At 34.9% G+C, this 19,111-nt stretch overlaps 1 protein-coding gene across 1 annotated transcript; it reads right to left on the bottom strand.

Moving 5' to 3' along the window:
- Positions 1-1,035: 1,035 nt before the first annotated feature.
- Positions 1,036-3,282, bottom strand: LOC145555957 (uncharacterized). The gene is made up of 3 exons (XM_081617664.1): positions 2,886-3,282; positions 2,582-2,711; positions 1,036-2,362 (listed from the first exon to the last, which is right to left on the bottom strand). Exons 1-3 carry the CDS (start codon positions 3,016-3,018, stop codon positions 1,120-1,122), a joined length of 1,506 nt encoding a protein of 501 aa, XP_081473790.1. The 5' UTR covers positions 3,019-3,282; the 3' UTR covers positions 1,036-1,119.
- Positions 3,283-19,111: the final 15,829 nt, after the last annotated feature.

Raw genomic sequence — 19,111 nt, 5'->3', positions numbered from 1 at the left:
TAGGACAAAGGTAGAAAAGAAAAGAAGAGGGCAAAGAAAGACAAAGAATTGATTATATTCTTGTCTATGGAAGTGAAGGTGACGTGAAACTAACAACAATAAAGTCTGTGTAATATAAATGCAGCTCTCTCTTTACTGAACACATCCCAATTATATACGCACTTTTATTGTAGGGTGCACTTATTTATAGCTAACTTATTCATTATGCAGCATTTAGTTTCATCCCCTGGACCATTTCCCACACTATCATGACAACTAATAAATCTTCACTTTCACATTTTCATTTTTTTAATCAACTCATTCACTCAATTATTATTTACTTTAATTTTTTACTATCTGAAATTGAACAACGCCGTTCAATCAGTTGACTATGTAATCAATGTAACTTTATCTATAATTATGTTGAAGAAGAAAAACTAAGGGCATATGTCTTTATTTACTTAACCTTGCCCTTTTTTTGGTAGATTCTTCAATGACTTTTATTGCATGACATACCTTAACCTTCTTACTTGGTAACATCATATGAAAAAAAGATAAAAGATGAATACAACAATAATGTATGTAGATAATTTCACGGGACACTTAAAGGTTTTTATTGTTTTTTTTAATCAAATTTATTTGAGATGTGTCTTTTGTGGAAATCAGCTTGGATTCTCTTTAGTTTTTACTTGATCAAGTTATCATCTTCATAGTGATGAGTGGATTATAATTTAGAAATGCTTCATCTAAGATGGTAAGAAGTATATGAAACGATATATTTACAACAGGTACGATACATTGATTTGAACCAATAGTAAATCAAATGTACTGATCAAGCTAACAAATTATTTGTGCAGCTTTAGATCGATCGATTGTTGTATATGAGACTCAAGTTAATTTTCAAAGCGAATGTACAAAAGCTTTAAGTCAAAAGGTGTCAGCTAAAATTTCTTATTAATTAATCAAATATAGGCAATAATAATGAAAGCAACTACATGCTAATGGCTTGAGTTTTAAGCCAAATTAATACAACATAAATAACACTTTAAAAGATTTAAAAAAAAGAAAAAGTTTTGATGGATGAGCTTATACAAAAGAGAGAATCTAAAATTTATTAAGAAAATGATAATGCATGCAAGATTAGAACATGGGAGAATTAGGAGGAGAAGAATTGACTAAGTTGAGAATACTATTCCAATAAGTCTTGTTATCTTCATAGTAATCACTCCCACCGCTTCTAGTAGTACTACCACTACTATTATCATTATTGTTATTATTGTTGTTGTTTTCTTCTCCTTGTTTTGTTGGACTTTTCGAACCACAAATATTTGTTGTTGTTTTTGTAGTGGTAGTATCACTAGTATTATTATTAGTACTAAGCAATAGTTCCGTAAACCCTTCTATGAAACCCTCACCGTGATCGTTATGATCATCTTGGTCGTCGTTGTTGTTGTCGTTGTCGTGGTCGTTGTCGTGGTCGTGGCTTTGATGGATTGAGAGGGTGTTCATGTCGTGGAATGACAAAGAATTCATCTCTATCCCATTATCAAACCCGTCGCCGCCACCGCTTCGCTTCCATTGATGATGATGATCTTCGTTTTTCACCATGTCTTGATGATGACTATGATGGTGGTGATGATGATCGCTGTTGTTGTGCCCCATGAATTCTATCACGGCCCCGGCCCCGGTCCCCATTGTAGAGACCGCGGCTGGGGCGTTCTCTGAGAAGCTTAAGGTCGACGTTGGTGACTCGATTCCAACACCTATTCCGCCTCCGATCCCGGATGATGATCCCATTCCAATGCATATAAAATGATCACTATTACTATTATTATTATTAGTAGTACTAGTATTAGTATTAGTATCGTTGTTAGGCCACACATTATGCCAGGCCTTAAGAACATCAAGACACCTCGGAGTGGTAGTTGTAGCAGTAGCCGCAGTAGCAGTCATACTAAGATACTGATGATGAGCAGCAGCTGATGATGACGTCGACGATGACAACGGACCCATCGTTGAGACGGAGGGTACAATTTGGTGATGATCATTAATGTGAATGTCTGGTGACATTGGTGACAAAAATGATGAATTATTATTATTACTATTACTTGTACTGCTAGTACCACGGAGCTTGGATTGCCGGGCAAGGCGAGCCTCGGCCTCTAACCGAGCACTCTCCCACTGAGCGATGTGGCTCAAATTGGCCGCATTCTTCGACTGCTGCCCGCCGCCCTCGGCGGCAGGCAGCAGTGCATCATTCTTAGGCTTGTGGGTCACTGGGTCTATCCCCATCTTAGCTAACCTCTTCTTCAGATGGGTATTCCAGTAATTCTTTATCTCGTTGTCTGTCCTCTTTGGTAAATGTGTTGCAATGGCTGACCACCTTGTACAAAACAAACGCATACATCAGAAAAACGTACTAAATTATCTAGTACAGTACATAAAAATGATGCAATGCAGTAACTAGTAAGTTGCAGCTAAAAACTTTAATTTGGACGGCGATTGTCTCACAAATAAAATAAATACAAACAAAATAACTTTTAGAGACAGAGTGAGTATTATATATACAGACATATATGTATATGATCATATGATATAATACCTGTTGCCTAAAAGAGCATGAAGTTGAATGATTGTTTGTTCTTCTTGTAAGCTGAATTTTCCACGCTTAATATCAGGGCGAAGATAGTTAGTCCATCTAAGTCTACAGCTCTTGCCACATCTTTGAAGGCCTAATCAAACCACAATTAAATAAATCAATTAATCAACAATATGATATAATTCTATGAAAATGACAATAACCTTATAATGTATGCATAAAACTATATTGTTAATTAATTGTATCATAATTAAGAAAATAGTGTATGGAAAAAGAGAGTGATTAGCTAAATGATATGATTAATTACCGGCTTTCGTCGGTAAGGCGCGCCAATTGCCATGACCATGTTCTTCAATGTAAGCAAGAAGCTTTTGATCTTCTTCAGGAGTCCATGGTCCTTTCTTTAGACCAAGTTTATCACAGCAAGGAGATCTTCCCATATTTTTTTTATTGTGGGTTTTTTTGAAGTGTAAAAGAATGAAAAAAGAATGGGTTGCCTAACTCTCTTTTTACTTTATAAGGTGAGCAAATCTCATGGCCCACATCGTCAGCAGTTGCATCCCTATTTTAATATAAAAATTGGCTATGTTTATGTATATATCTTATATGGGGAAATAAAGTTCATTTACTTGTTTACTTTGATTTCATAAAATGAAAGGAAAATAACACGAGTACCATTTTTGAATTAAAGGAGATAAAATTGATCGGATAGATTAAAAAAAAACTTAGATATCGATTTGTCCTTGATTCTTTTATAGATTTAGGTAACATATTGTCAGTTAAACACATAAATCTTAAAATTTTGTATTTGTCTTGTGTATCAGTCAAAATTCAAAACATCACAAATATGGAGTAGTTAATTAATTTTAACTATTTGTTTTTAGCTTTTTTGTACTTATACTGTTATACGACTTTATCTATATGACTTTTAATGGATTATAAAAAGATAAAAACTTTTATGTACGGACTACGAAGTACTTGTTTGATTATAAGCGGAGTGAATTGAAACTCGTCAAACCATCTTTACAAAAAATCGGTGTTAATTATATAGTGTAAATACAGACCAAATAATTAAAAATAAAAAGGTAAAAGAAGAAACATATGGTATATAGAGAAGCTGAACATGCAATAAATAAGATGGGGTAGTATAAGAGAAGGATCAGTAGGTCATAGATGGGATAAAAGAATTAAATGTGCATGATTCAGCGATAGCAGTGTATGTAGTAGCATATAGCTTAGAAATCAGTGATGTATACCAACATTACCCCTGCAAAAATCCCAGAACTAACTCTTTGTGGCATTGGAAGATAAGGAAAAGTATATTCCTTCATTAACTACAACCCTATTTTTTTTACTGAATACAGTAAGGAAATTTTGTATTTATTATATCATCATATTGTCTCATTGGAGTTGTTCAAGTGTGTTAAAGTCTGATCTTTTCACATTTGTTTTAGAGAAGACAGATCAATTGTATTTTTGGAAGTTTGAAAAGTATGCTTGATTTAAGAGATGATATTTTCCGGGAAAAAAAATGATATTGAGAAATATAGGTGTTGATTCATTCATAAAAGTCGTTCGGCCCTTAAATATTTTTGTTTGAATTGAATGAAATGCAAGGAAAAGAAGGAAAGGGAAAAAAATGGATAGAGTATCTTTTATCTGAATAACAAATGAAGATGGACTTGATTTGGAGCGAAAAGAAATGAAGAGATGAAGTTGTGAAAAAAAAAAAACTCATCATTCTCTGCTTTCTCTTCTCCCCTTCTTTCCCTTCCCCTTTCTTTATCAAACTCACTGTTAATCTAATTATTATGTGTGGACGTAACACTAAAATAAGACAATAACGATGTTTTGGATTAATATTGAATACTTCGTTCGACTCTCGAGGATTATTGTTTTTTACTTTTAATCTGATTGTTATTTTTTTTTTTTTTTGGACACATGTTATGTGTAGATGTATGCACTTAGATTGGACAAATACAATTTTATTCTATAAGTAGGACGATGTACAAATACATCTTAATGTATACTTGTATATGGAGGCCACATACATGTCAACATGTGGCCTAAAATTGTGACAACATACCACAGTACAGGACAATTAAAAATAAGGAAAGGCTGTTCATTTCTAGGGGGTAGTTTGGCTTCGTAGAGCCAAAGTGGAGATGTGAAAGAAAGTTCCCAACTAAAGCTCTAATTTCTTCACCCTATTTCTGTTAAATTAAAATTATTTTTATAGGTTATTCATTATAATTCTTCTTTAAAGTTACTAATTTTTACTATAAAAAAACATTCCCAAACATGTTTAATGCTCAATATCTAAAGGGAACTTACTTTTTGGCAAGATTATGAAGGGCCATTATATGCTCTTGTGAAAGGGAAGTATAGATCCCTATCTTTGAATCATAATATACTTTAATACTCATGCTTCCTTACTAAAGAAGAGATTATTAGATGGACAATAATTTAACACAACTCATGAATGTTGACAACTTGATATGACTCCTTTGCAATACTAGACGGTGACAACTTTAGTACGTATAAGGTTACCAAAAATAATACGAAATACTACATATCGTGTACATATGTTGACGCACCAATTAGGATATAATCTGCTTATTATTAGTATTTAGCAAGGTAATATTCAACGTCCTTGGAAGATCTAGGATTTGATCAATGTGTATGTGTTCCTTCTTCAGAATTTCTCCATCGTGAAGTCTTATCACGTTTACCATAAAGCCAATCAAGCAGCATATTTTGTTATCTCGCCATATAATTTCAAACAAAACTCATCAAGATATCAGACTGTAAATTTGCATAATTTATATATTCCGATAAGTTGGGTTAAAACTTACAAGGTCAACGGAAGATTTTCTAGAAAATGTTATATACATCCGGGTGTATCGTCAACCCAACATACTCAGATTAGATTTTGCTCTTCATTTGATGATTAAATGAATAACAATCCCTAAAATGAGAACAAAATATTTATGATTGCACCGTTGTTGGAATCCAATGTATCTCACTTGTGAGTGTCTCACATTGGAGAAAGAGCAGAGGTGGTAGAGGAGTTTTTCCTATTATTGCCAATCAATTGGTTTTAGTATGGAAGCTCTTAAGCGTACTTTGTGGACCAAAATCTCCTCCTTCTTGTTCGGGTTGCCCAGGCCCATGTCATATTATTTCGAAATTTAACAACCGTGCACCCGGGTGTATATAACAATCTCCGTGCATTCTTTTCTTAAAAAAAATGTAAAGGCACCCATTATTAAGGCCCATACAATATGATCCAAATAAAGACTTGAACAAGAAAAGTAACCCAAATCTACAAATTTTTGGACTTGAAAACATCTTCAGCCCAATACAATACTAGGGTTAAGTTTCGAATAGCCTTCTTTATATATATTCTCTGCAAGCTAGCCGATCTTAAATCATATGTTTTCTTCATCTTTTGCATTTTCTGGAAAAAAAAAAAAAATGACAAGCATTTTCGCAATTTTGTATGAAATGATTTTTTTTTTTTGGGTCAGATTATATGAATGATTATGAAATTTCAATGTGATTTTCAAATTTGGTTTTGAAAGATTGGAGATTTTAGCACAAGTACTGAAGGCAAAGTGACTAATTGAAGTAGTCATCGTTGCTTATATTATTAATTGTGCGAGATTAATTTTGGGAGCCGCTTTGCAGTATAAATTTCTCTGATTTTATATTTGCCAGTATTACCCATATATTATTTTTCCTATTTATACATTTATTTACAGTAATATTTATTGAAAAATAATTAGTGATTTGGAAGGAGCTAATTTGAAATATCTTAATGATTTTTATGTTATGAATCTGCGTTGATTGAGATGTACAAATGGGAGTTAAGGGTATGGCCGTATGGGTTTGATAAGAAATAATTATCTCAATTAAATTTGATATTAAAATCAGGGAAAACAATGAAAATAGTTAATGGAAAATCAACTAAGAAAAATAATCAGTAATTAACATTGTTAGACGGGTTAATACAGCTACTATTAATGTTATAAGATGAGGACAAAATTAATTGTTCAGGTCCAATTGAAATTCATGTACACTATTATATATTTATATTAGTTCAAATCCAATTTGATGTGTTTTAGTGTTCAAATCCAATTTGGTGTTTTTTTTTTCAATTGATTTCAAATAAGATAGTTCTGTAGTAGGTGTTAAAGTTTTGAACCCTGTGAAATTGTCTGATAGCACTTGGAGGTGGTGATCCATACCATTAGCCTATTCGAACATCTAATTTCTTTTATGACCATATTAGAACACTAGGAATATACATCCTTATGCTGATCTAGTTAGTTGAATATGAAACTTATAATTTACGTCTTGGCTTGCTCTTGGACTTGGTGGGTTGGATGCCCTTTGTTCACCAATGTCCATGGATTCATTGCTTTTTGGTAGGCTAATTGTTGAATGGAAAAAGGAACTGAACACAGATCTTCTTTGATTTGATATTCATGAGTAGGGCTGTACACAGTTTGGTTTGGACCGTAACCAAACCAGACCAAACCGTATTTTAGCGGTTTGGTTTGGTTTACGGTTTATAAAATTACGGTTTGGTCTCGATTTTTTTGTAAATATGGTTTATGGTTTGGTTTGGTTTTGCAAAAATTATAAACCAAACCAAACCGTAAACCAACAAACCGTATTTTAATATTTATATAATTTTTCAATAAATATTTTTTTTTTATATTATTTTAAAAAAATTAAAGAATAAATAAAAAATCATGAAAAATAGATAAAAACTATACCGTCAATGCTCTATAATTAATGACTATAATGTAGTACTCATATGAATATCTTTTATTGTTATGTATTATTTTTATTATGTGTTAGCACTTGATATTTTTATTGTAACTTTGTAGTACAATTTAATCCGTTTGGGCTACTTATTTAAACATTATTATAAATTAGTGAAGTATTATTTGACAATTTTTGGAAAAAAAAAATTTCATGTCATCATAAACCGCAAACCAAACCGCACCAAACCGTATTATTACGGTTTGGTTTGGATTGAAAAATTTACCAAACCGTATTTTGCGGTTTGGTTTGATTTGGACTCAAACCGCACCAAACCAAACCATGTTCACCCCTATTCATGAGTGTTACATGCTACTTCCTAATGATGCCGCTGATATCCAAGACTCCAAGAGTGATTAAGATTTTGAGTTAGCCAACATGATTAGAGGTGATTAAAAATTCGGGTAGAGTCAGGCCTAACAACAAATGTCATCCAAATCTGCAAAAAAGTGATTGGGCTTGTTTCCAAAAAAAGGTGATTGGGCTTTTGGGGCTATTTTCGGGCCGGATTTGGGGTTTAACTCAAGTGTTTTTTGGCTTGTCTAAACCTGCCTATTTTTCGATTCTAATTGGGCTAGATTAGCAGATCGGGCCATAGTAAATCATCTCTGAATATGATAGGTTCTCCTTGACCATGGAGCTAGTAATCACTTTGTGAAACCGAAAGGATGAAACTCTGCCTTCTTTAGCTGAAGAATAAATATTTAGGTTTTGCAAGATCAATATTTAACATTTTGCCACCATAGATGTCTTCAATTACATTGTCATAACACTTTTAATGAAACAATTTTTCAAGTTTAGTTTCACACTAGGTTAAGTCCCGTGTCATGCACGATAATTTTTAATACTTAATACTTATCATTAGTTTAACACTATTATTTAATTATAAAAAAATATACCTAATTGTAAAATAGGATGAAACTTCTGTAATTACATAAATTTTTTTTTTTTTAAAAAATTAAAAAATTAATCACACTAAAGAAAACAGAGAGAATAATATATGCACGACTAATAAAAATAACTAAGAATTACATTACAAAGTTATAGATAGCAAACTAGTATTGCATATTATAGTATAAAAATATAATATCTTTGTTTGAATGTGTACAAATTGAATATACTTATCAAATAGGAAATGAAATATTATTGCATAGTTTGTATTAAAAACTTCTCCAAGAAGCTTTGACCAACAAAATAAAAAATAAAAAAAAAACTTTTGGAGGGAAAATTTTTAACCAGGAGATGACATGTGTCATTCCTGGTTTCACCTTTAGTATAAAGTTATAGATAGATTGGGCTTCTTTGATCTTCAACACATTGGATACTTCCACTTTTCTACTCTAGCCACTTCACCATAAAGATTCCTAAAATAACTTTCTCCAATCTAGCCATTTCCTTATCTCCTTATTTTTTAGTTCTATCTCTTTTGCTAATTCAAATCATCAAATGCTTTCTCCATTAATCTCAACCTTTCTAAACCTGATACTCTTCTTAATATGACACTCACATTCCTCTTGTTAGACTCTTAAAACAGAGTACATCGAGTAATTGACAAATTTTCCTAAAATTTGAGTCATAAATGACACTCATTAGAGTACTAGTAGCATTGTTGTGGTTCTTGGTATACAATTCCTCTGTTTCTTAATATATTTTTCAATGCATTACATTGATCATTAATGGCTCACTTGAACTCTATCCCTTACCTTCTTTGTCCGAGCAGGCCCTTAAGACACGATGTGGAAAGGAAAAAAGGATTTTTTTTTTTCTACCATTAATTTGCAATTAGAAGACCAACCAATAGCGAAGAACAAAGAAGCATGCCAAGATCAACGGGGTCGCCGCAGTAAAAATAAATGGTAAGGAGTAGTATCAATAACATTCATTGTACGACACCTCCCAATGATCTACAAATTTATAGTATGTTTTATCGAGAGTTATTTTGGTTGTGTCTGTTACACCATAGACAACAATCTTGCTTTAATTAAATCAAAAATCAATATATTTTGAAAAACATATTGGAATAGTTCAACTCATCAAAAATTAAAATAACGAAATTTATCTATATATATTAGTAATAAAACTAGGCTAAATTTATTGTAGGGATAGTGTCTAAAGTCAATATGATGTACCTATTAATATGAAGCGGAAGAAGTAAGTATCTTGGGGAGAGAGAGGTGCAGGGAAGTAGACGCCGTAGGAGTTGATCTATCTTATCACGTGTGAATATGCTTGACAATCGTAGGAATCTGTGAAACTAATATTACATTGACAAGGGCAAGAGAACAAAATAGGGAGCCACCAATAAGTTTTTAAAAACTTGTAATCCGTTTTCATAGATTATTAACGAAAAGGATAACCAAAAGTTAAAAATAGCATCCACAATAAGGACAAATCCGAAGGCAATAACATTTTAATCCATAAAGGTTAACCTATTCACAATCCATGAGATAACTTGAAGGAGTTCTGTCGTCGATAAGTGCAATTACTAGATATATCAAGGATCACTATTATGGAGATAATAAGTTCGTTCTTTTGGGTCGTCATTATCTGTTGCTAGACTATGATCATTGATCTTTGGGCTAGTCAAATAGTCCAATGCCCACTAGAATGGATCCTATGAGGTCACACAACAAAGGTATTGGGTTAAGCAAGTTAGATGCCCATTTATGGGCCTCATGAACAAGTAACCAATCATGAATTGGATTGGGCTAGTATAGTTAGATTAGAGTTAGGATTTGGGCTTTGTCATAGACTCTTACTTAGAGATGAGATCTATAAATAAAGTCCATGCCTAAGGTTGTATGATACAACATAATTAATAATTAATTGTGCACCAAGCAACAAGTATTCCAAAACCTCTCTCCCCCTCTCTCTGTACCACACGCCTATCCCCTCCCTTCGTGGTGGTTCGTGATTTGTTCGTTGCTCGTTCTACTCCATAGAAGGTCAATTGAACACTACAAGAATCAGGTCGAATTCCGACGGAAAGGTTCCGACGGACCTAAAATTCCGTCGGAAAAACCAAAAATTACGACGGAATTATATTCCGTCGTATATTTCCGACGAATTAAAAAATTCCGTCGGAAATATTCCGACGGAAAATTATTCCGTCGCAAAATATGCACTTTCCGACGGATTATTTCGTCGGAAATTTAATTTTCCGACGGAATTTGTATCCGTCGAAAATTTACGACGGAATTTCCGTCGGAAGTCCTATTTTAAAAAAAAAAATTTAACATTTCAAAAATAAAACCCTAAAGCTAGAGGCGCCCCTTTTACCCTTTTCATCTCTCCGCCTCTTTTTTCACTTTCCCCTTTTCCTTCTCATTCTCTTTCTCTCTCCTCTCCTCTTCTCATTTCTCTTTTCCCTCTGTGGCTCTACCCCTCCCCTCTTTCAATCTCTTTCGCCTCTGCTCTTCCATTTCCTCTTCTCTCCTCTTCCCTTTCCTTTCCTCTTATCTTCTTCTTGTGTATATCCGCAACATCAACCACCGACGTCGACCTAAAAATCCAAGGAATACCGACATCAACCATCTTCTCCATCAACCACCACCAAACCACCACCAACATCGACCGCAACAACATCAACAACGCTACAACGCAACAACGCAACAGCAACAACAACGACGCAACAATATTATAATAAAGCCGACTGTTTTCAAGGTTTTTGTTTTGTAGATCTAGTTTTAATTTAGGTTAGATTGTAGATCTAGTTAATTTCTTTGTAATTGTTATGTTAATTTATGAATTTTATTGGCTAATTGTATATTTTTGTAATTGTTATGTTAATTTATGAATTTTATTAGATAATTGTGTGGATTTTTTCGATTTCGTTGTTAATTTAAGATTTTTGGGCTAATTTTCGTTGTGGTGTTAATTTTCGAATATCTGGGGGTGGATTTTCATTTCGTTGGGGTTGATTTTTGTTTCGTTGGGTTTAATTTTCGTTTTTTGGGTGTTTTCGGGATTTATTTTCATTTTTTGGGGTTCAATAATGGTGTGGTAGTGTCGGTGGTGGTGGGATAAGAACGATCTGGAGGTTCTGGGGTGGGGTCTGGTGGTTCTGGGGTGGGGGCTGGTGGTTTTGGGTGGGTGCAGTTTTTTTTTTTGTTTTTTTAATTAAATTTTCCGACGGAATTTCCGTCGTTATTTTCCGGCGGAATAATATCCGTTGGAAATTTCCGACGGACTTTCCTAGGCCCGAAAACCTCTTCAGACTGACTGGTTTCTGTCGGAAATTCCGTCGGATAACGCTTTTCCGACGGAATTTTCGTCGGAAAAGTGCGTTTTGAAAGGAATGGTGTCCTTCGAACAAGTGTATTATTCTGATAGCGGGTTCAGAATTATTAGAAAGCTAATATATTCAGTAAGGTCAAGTGATCGGAATGCCTGGGTGGAGGCCGCTTCCGATCAGTAATATTAATATAATTAATATTACAGCTTAATCTTGACTGAACCCTTCGGGTCACACCCAAGCAAAATATACGAACCAACTCGACGAATTAATTCGGAAGAAATTAATTCGTCGCCCGAGTGTTAAACATTTAGACGTCGGAAATTCGAGCTTGGAGCGTCGAAACCGAGCGTCAGAGAATCTCAAATGTCGAGCCAAAATTTAGGATTTGGCGAGACGGGAAAATGCATCAAGTAACAAGTAAAATCCTAGCCACGCAAAAGGCTAGGAATGCGTGCCCAATAGGAGCATGCCACGTGGCAGCACACATGGCAAAACGCCATGTGGCAGCACACGTGGCCGCCACGTTGGCAACCGCCACATTGGCAGCCACCTAGTGGCATCCACCAAGTGACAGCGTGCCACGTTGGCAGCGTGCCACGTGGCAGCGCCATGATGGCGGCGCGCCACGGTGGCGGCACATGTGGCAATGACCGTGGACCCGGGTTGATGGGTCATGGACACGGGCCAAAATAAAATGGGCCAACCGAACCCAACTTGGGGCTCAAGGTTGGGTGACACATGGTTAGTTCACATTGCATGTGAAATGCCTTGGGGACCAAGTGAGAAAGTGGTCCACACCTAACCATGTGACACTTGTTACTTGTTCCTTTGTTTATTTAACTAAGGGTTGAATTCACCAATCTTTCCATGTGGGATCTTTTTGTGAAAAGTCCCACATTGAAAGATGAGTGAAATTCACAAGGCATACTTTCTTATAAATAGTCATGGAATGGCTTGAGAATTCTTTACTTGAGTGGGAGTTAAAAAGAGCATTCCATAATTTTGGGAAAACTCTTAAACTCGTATAACACTCGGGTTTTGGTCGGACCTCGCTAACCCCCAGGTAGTAGACCTTAAAGTTGTGTTCGCCTTTTTTGTGGGTGGATACCGTCGGAGGCGCGGCTCTTGACGTGCTCGTAGCTTTCAAGTAAGAGCCCCGGTTTTTGGGCGAAGCTCGCTTCGAGGGTAAGATTCGTAATCTTTTCTTTGTGATTATTTATTTATGCTTTATGATTTTAATTATTGCGAGTGGTTCCTCGGGTAGGGGTTTGTTTCCGCGGTGAGTCGGACTCACTAAACCCCAACAGTGGTATCAGAGCCCCGCTCGTTTATTTTTATAATCATGTTTTTCAAGGTTTATTTTGGCTTAATTTTCTGGTTTAAGTTGCTAATTAGATTAGTAACTCGGTTTTATTTATTTTAATCCCGTTTTAATGTCGATTTTGGCCCAGAACCCAGATTTTCGCCCAAGACTAGTGAATTTTGGGTGGAAAACGTGTTCTGGAAAGGTTTTACTCCCAAAGGGGACTGTGATTTTAGCCAAATTCTGACCAGAAATGCCTTTTTCGAGGGGTTTTTCGTTTTTGACGAAAAATTTTAAGTCTTTTCTAACCTTGAAATTAATGGCATAAATAGTTGATTATATGGTTGATTATTTGCATTATTTTCTGCATTTTTATGTCCCCTTAAAGCACACTTACTTGGTAGTATTTGATGCTTAAAGGTTGATTTATTTTCACATAATTGCAAACTAATTGCTTTTTAGTGTGAAAGTTTTATTTTTGAGGCTTCCTAAGTGTTAAAGATTCAATCTTTATTTGTGATAAGTGATTGAAACTTCAAAAACCACTAAATTCCATGTTATTTTGTGTTAAACTTTGATGTTTTAATCTTTTTGAGTTGATTGGAAACATAAAGTTTCGATTTTTGTGATAGAAATTTGGTTATCTTCATGTTGGAAGATATAATTTTCAAGGATTCACAAAATTTAGATGTTGGAATTTTCATTTGAACATTAAAGTTCATATTTTTCCAACTTCCCTTTACTTTGTCAAATTCTCAAGTTTAATTTAAATTGATTAAATTGAAAGTGAGAAATTGCCTCAATTTTATGTTGCACCAAGCTAAACCAATTTAATTAAGAATGGTTCTTTGAATTATTTTGGTTATTTGCACTTTGAAAATTTTATTAAGTTAGACTTGTTTAAAATATTATTTTGCTCTCTAAATTAGTTCTAAAATTAATTTAGAATAAATTATTGTTGTCTCGCGAAAAGGGAAATCCCGAGGCCGTGGCACGCAAAACGAGGCATTGCATCACCTTGGCGAGCCGGGCTGCATAGCAGCCCATATGTGGCTGCCAAGGTGGCAGCGCCGCCTTACTTGCGGCCACACGCGCGGCAGCAGCCACGCACGGCAGCAGCACACGCGCGGCAGCAGGTGCGGGCTGCAGCAGCCACGCGCGGCTATGCCGTGGCAGCAGCTCGCGGCCGTGTGCCGTGGGCCGTGTGTTCGTGGTCTTGGCGTGTGTGTATGCTTGGTGCGGTGAGGTGGCTAGCCGTAGTAGGCTTGATGTTGCTTATTTTGCCGTTTTATTTATTTTAATTAATTTTGTTTATTTTAATTAAAATTTTGGGAGGCTAGGCCTCGGTTTTGAGCGGCATTGGCAAAATTTCATTTTGACAAGTTTGGGTGCTACCGACTTAATTAATTAGATTAATTAAGGAAATGCGGAATTTAGTGGGAGCTTCAATTATTAATGACGTAATTTATATAATCGGTTAAACAACTTTGACTAGTTTTAATTAGGCGTGTTAATCGGATTAACCACCTAGATTAGTTACTAGTGCGCGCGTTGTTTAATTGCATTTTACTTTGTTTTAATTTGTAAATTGCATGGGCCATTCACAAATAGTGAATGGATGAATGGAATATATATATATATATTCTCTCTCACAGGTTTTATGAAATGGCAACTAGTGGGACCCGACTAGGATAGAAAATACGGACTACGTGCCGTTATGTATTTTTGTAAATCTAAATACGGTCTACGCACCGTTTAGTATTTTTGTACTTTAATATTTAGATTATTCCTAGTTGTAGACACTAGTTTTTGCATAGTTTGGTTAAGTCTTGAAGACGGCGTATCTTGGAAGACAAAGCCTTGAATTGCAAATGAAGACCTTTTGAAGATATGAAGATCTCAAGGGGTCATGCTAGTTGCCAATATGCATCTATAATTTCGCTTTATATTTTATGCTTATATATATGTGAATTATTCGTTAGATGCATGCTTAGGTTTTCTTGATGTTGCGATGATTAGTTAAGTTCACTTAAATCAACCAACATAGAAATCCTAGGTCCCTAATAATATTGAGTCAAACTTGCCTTTCCAAAACAACACTTACTAACCGAACGAGAGTGATGGTAGGCTACGCCAAAGCGAGGTGCCATCACTTCTGCAAGGGGCATAAGGCACACCGGGTGTGCACGTTGGTTTTGGTTTAACTCATCGGTATGAGTGAGGAGTCCTCACATACCGTGGCAAAAGAGATACATCGTCAAAGATGCATTAGATGCGACGATTGTCTAACCAAGAGTGGCTTAGAGCCATTAGCAAGACAATGCTTACCCTAGAGGATTGAGTTTTTAAGACAAGCCAAAGCATGCTTAACCACTCTTTGTTTCTTCGGATCTTGGAATCGCCTTATTTTCGCCAAATAGGGACAATTATTATGCGTAAATAAGACGTTTAATAAGATTGAAGTTTGCATGAATGCTATTAAATTTCAAACTTATTATGTTCTTGATAAATGGTTATACTTAGCACTTATATTTATAGTATTCTAAATCAAATAATATTGTTTCCATGATTGGTAAAGGAAATCCTTGAGAATAGTTCTCAAAGAAAGGAAAAGCATTTCTAAAATACAATTCTCATAAATGACTTTTATAATTAAGTCCGAAAGGACGGTTGGACATCATGTATTCAAAATACTAGGTAGTTTTGATAAAACATGAGGTATTGAGTTGCAAACTCAAGATTGTCAATGTTTGACAACCAACGTATCTTTTCGCATCACAATTGAGTAGGACTCATTGATGTAGTAATTCGAGTAAGAATTAATGGAAAAGATGGAACTTTGTTTTACGGCGCACTAGGTGCTTGATTATGCCTAACAAAGTATAAGAGTCAAGGTACTTAAAGAAATGATTCTTAAAGTAAGATTATGAGATATTGTATGATAAGAAATATAGGAAAGAAGGAACGAAGAAAAGGAATTAGATTTCATTTCAACTCATGAGTTCATGTTATTTACTTAGCAATTCGTTATCTTCACAAGTATCGGATACTGCTTGAGTGTTCCACTATGATAGTGACCTCAAACTATTGAAGTTAAGCTAAGTTATCGACTTACAAGCTTAGAATGAAGCAAGAAGAGCTACATCAGTTGTAAGGTCGTATGTTTTGTTTAAAGACCTTTTAAGCCAAAGGCTGGAACAAGTAATGGTTATTATGTTCCATAAGCAGCAACTGATCCATTTTAACACGGAAAGAATCACATTCAAAGTAATGAGCAATAGTTGCGAGATTTATTTGAATGGGATGGTTATCCAAGCGTTGAGTTAAGAATGCTTGATTATAAACAAACATTTCTCTAACATGATAAACTCAATAAGTTCAAGTCATGGGCTTGATTTGCGTTCCAAACATCTTTAGCAATGTCACATCGACGAGAACGTACTCAAGGCTCTATTAAATAGGCTCTTGATAGTTGCTTGAATTGGAATCGTTCTAAGACAAGAAAGTCTTACTTGTTGAAACCGACAAAGCAGAGAGCTATTGTTCTTGGTATAGACAGTTGACTCCGAAGGCTAAAGAGGATTCAATTACTTCAACGTTTCACAAAGAATTTGAAAGGATATGGATATATTCATCAAATGTGAACAAACTTGACTTGAGTAGCTCAAGAGTTCGGTGAAGTACAGAATCGACTTGGCAATATATCAAAATGTCTAGATTAGATCGAGCGATGTTTGCTTGAGCCAAGCGTGACTATCTCAAAGTTATGAATGGAAATTTTCATAAATAACTCCACAAAGAACATGGTGTGTCTTCACGGAGACCTCGGTGTCATTTGAAAATGACTCGAACAATGATGGTTCACAACCCATCCTATAAAGTTCTTAAAGATTTGCACAAATGACTAATGTTACACTAAACAATGTGTCGAAGCTAAGAAAGGACGCCATATTCAGTTATGGATAGAAATAACTTCTAAAAGTCTTTTCAAGTATATGTCTAAGGCTCTTAGTCTTAGTGGGAGTTCACTAGCTCAGTGGGAGCAAAGTGGCTCAGTGGGAGCTAGGTGACTCAGTGGGAGCTGAATGGCTCAATAAAGACTAAGATAGCTCAAGTAGGAGCTAACTGTTTGTTTCACAACGAACTTTTACCCAAAGACAATATACATGTCTCTTTGTAAGCATTCAAGTGAGACTACGGGTATTACCTCCACATCCCAATTGAGAACAAAAAAAAAATTGTTTGTTGCTCTAAGTAGTGTCTTTCTGGAAAGTAACACGTTTCCAAAACGACAAGTGGGAGGAAAATGAACTCAATGACCATCGATCTTAGCAACAAACTAGAACTGAGAATCTCGGAAGACCTTAAAGGACTTCGTGATAATGCTTGATCAAGAATACTCAAAAGGACTTTACAAGTGCCTTAAAAGAGAATTCATTACTCACAAAACATTAAAGATGTTGGAGTAAGATCAACATAATAAAAGGGCTTTGAAAGCGCCTTAAAACTTAGTGTTTGATGCAATTGCCCCGTATAGGTATATAATTCACCAAAGGCTTGGATTGAATCCTATAAATTTTCTATTAAGTTAGAAACAAACCTAAGACTTACAAGCATACTACTTACTATTAGATAGTAAAGGAATAATGTCTTGTAAGATAGCTACGACAAATCCAAATTCCGAATAATGGTTAAAAGCCATGAAAATCCGAAATAGACTCCATGTTTGAAAATCATGTTTGAAACTTGATTAATTTGCATGAAAGGTGAAAGACCCATCGATTGCAAATAAGTTTTCAAGGAGAAAACTAACAAATGTGGAAATGTATATGCATACATAGCTAGATTGGTTGTAAAGGATATAATTAATGTCAAGGAGTTGATTTATTCACCAATCGGAATGCTCAAGTCTTTTCGTGATTGATCTAGCAAAATTGCACATATGAAATATGGCAAAATAGATACAAAAACCGCCTACCCAAAATAGGATTTTGGAAGTGACTATGGAATAGTCGAAGGGTTTTGAAAATCTAAATAATGCTAGATTTGAAAGCAAGCACATGGAATCCGTCATGGGATTAAAGGAAGCATTGCATGAAGGAATTGGAACGTGTTTTCTCATAAAGTTAATAAGAGGATTGACTTATGGAGAAACATAAAAAATTCTGATGAACAAGAAGTTTAGTGGGAGCAAAAGTAATGGTCCAACAAGAAGTTTACGAACTCTATTGTGAAACAACCATCAAATGCTAAATGTTTAGATTTGAAAGTATTTTCGACAATGGACCGAGCTAAAGACGATACTTAGTACATGTTGGGAATTAAGTTCTATGGTATAGACTTAATTAAATGTTTAAATGAGTAAAAGAAATTACCATGTTAAACATGAAAGACTTTGAAAGGCTTTCGACCCATATGTATGAAGCTAAGTAAATGTTTGAACTAAGTATAAGCTAGGCTAAGTACTAAATCAAACAAGAAAGACTCTAGTAAGAGACTTTCAATCATATCATACAGCGACAATTTGGCAAGACTCAGTGTAACTGTATGAGCTAAATGTCACATGGATGGAATAAAATTGAGAATCATTCTAGAATTAAATCCATCATGTAAGGCTATGATGTGGAATCGTCAGATGACTTACATTCTTAGAGCATGTGAAGTACGTATATAATACCAATCGACATTAATCTAAGTATTAGATCATTAGAGTATAGTCAAGAACATCCAAAGAACTTAGATAAGTAGTTGGATGAGTTCTTGACGCATGGAAACAAATATAATTTGAGTTTTGATGTTGCAAGCACAAACCTTAACAAGGATTAGATCCTTAGCAAGGAAGCCATTTATAAGCATGAGGCAAGAAGTGTCGTGGCTTGAGAATGGTAACATGGATGTGCATCCATGTATAATGTGCGGGAATTTAAGGAAAATTTCCATGATCACAAGTGATTAGGGTATCCCAAATAGTTGTGAGTCGCTTGGAGTAAAACCCAAGGAAGGCATCATCGGGGAGTCTACTAAAATATATGTTGAGAATATTGTTGCCTTAAAGGCAATAATTAGATAAATGTTAAATGGAAAGGTTCGTTGTTGAACATTAATGATTGTAGGTTGTCAAGTAGAAGGTCTCAAATCATGAAAATGAGTGGGAGCCATT

The sequence above is a fragment of the Chenopodium album genome, chromosome 8 (assembly GCF_948465745.1).
Source record: "Chenopodium album chromosome 8, dcCheAlbu1.1, whole genome shotgun sequence".
Taxonomy (NCBI): domain Eukaryota; kingdom Viridiplantae; phylum Streptophyta; class Magnoliopsida; order Caryophyllales; family Amaranthaceae; genus Chenopodium; species Chenopodium album.
Note: the sequence above shows the minus strand (reverse complement) of the source record. Positions and strands in the feature narration are given on the sequence as shown.

What these genes read in the sequence shown, in the direction of transcription:
- LOC145555957 (XM_081617664.1), bottom strand. Translation starts at nt 3,018, where the DNA reads ATGGGAAGATCTCCTTGCTGTGATAAACTTGGTCTAAAGAAAGGACCA. An exon ending in CGCCTTACCGACGAAAGCCG is followed by an intron (nt 2,712 to 2,885) that starts GTAATTAATCAT and finishes TGGTTTGATTAG; the next exon opens with GCCTTCAAAGATGTGGCAAG. An exon ending in CATGCTCTTTTAGGCAACAG is followed by an intron (nt 2,363 to 2,581) that starts GTATTATATCAT and finishes GTTTTGTACAAG; the next exon opens with GTGGTCAGCCATTGCAACAC.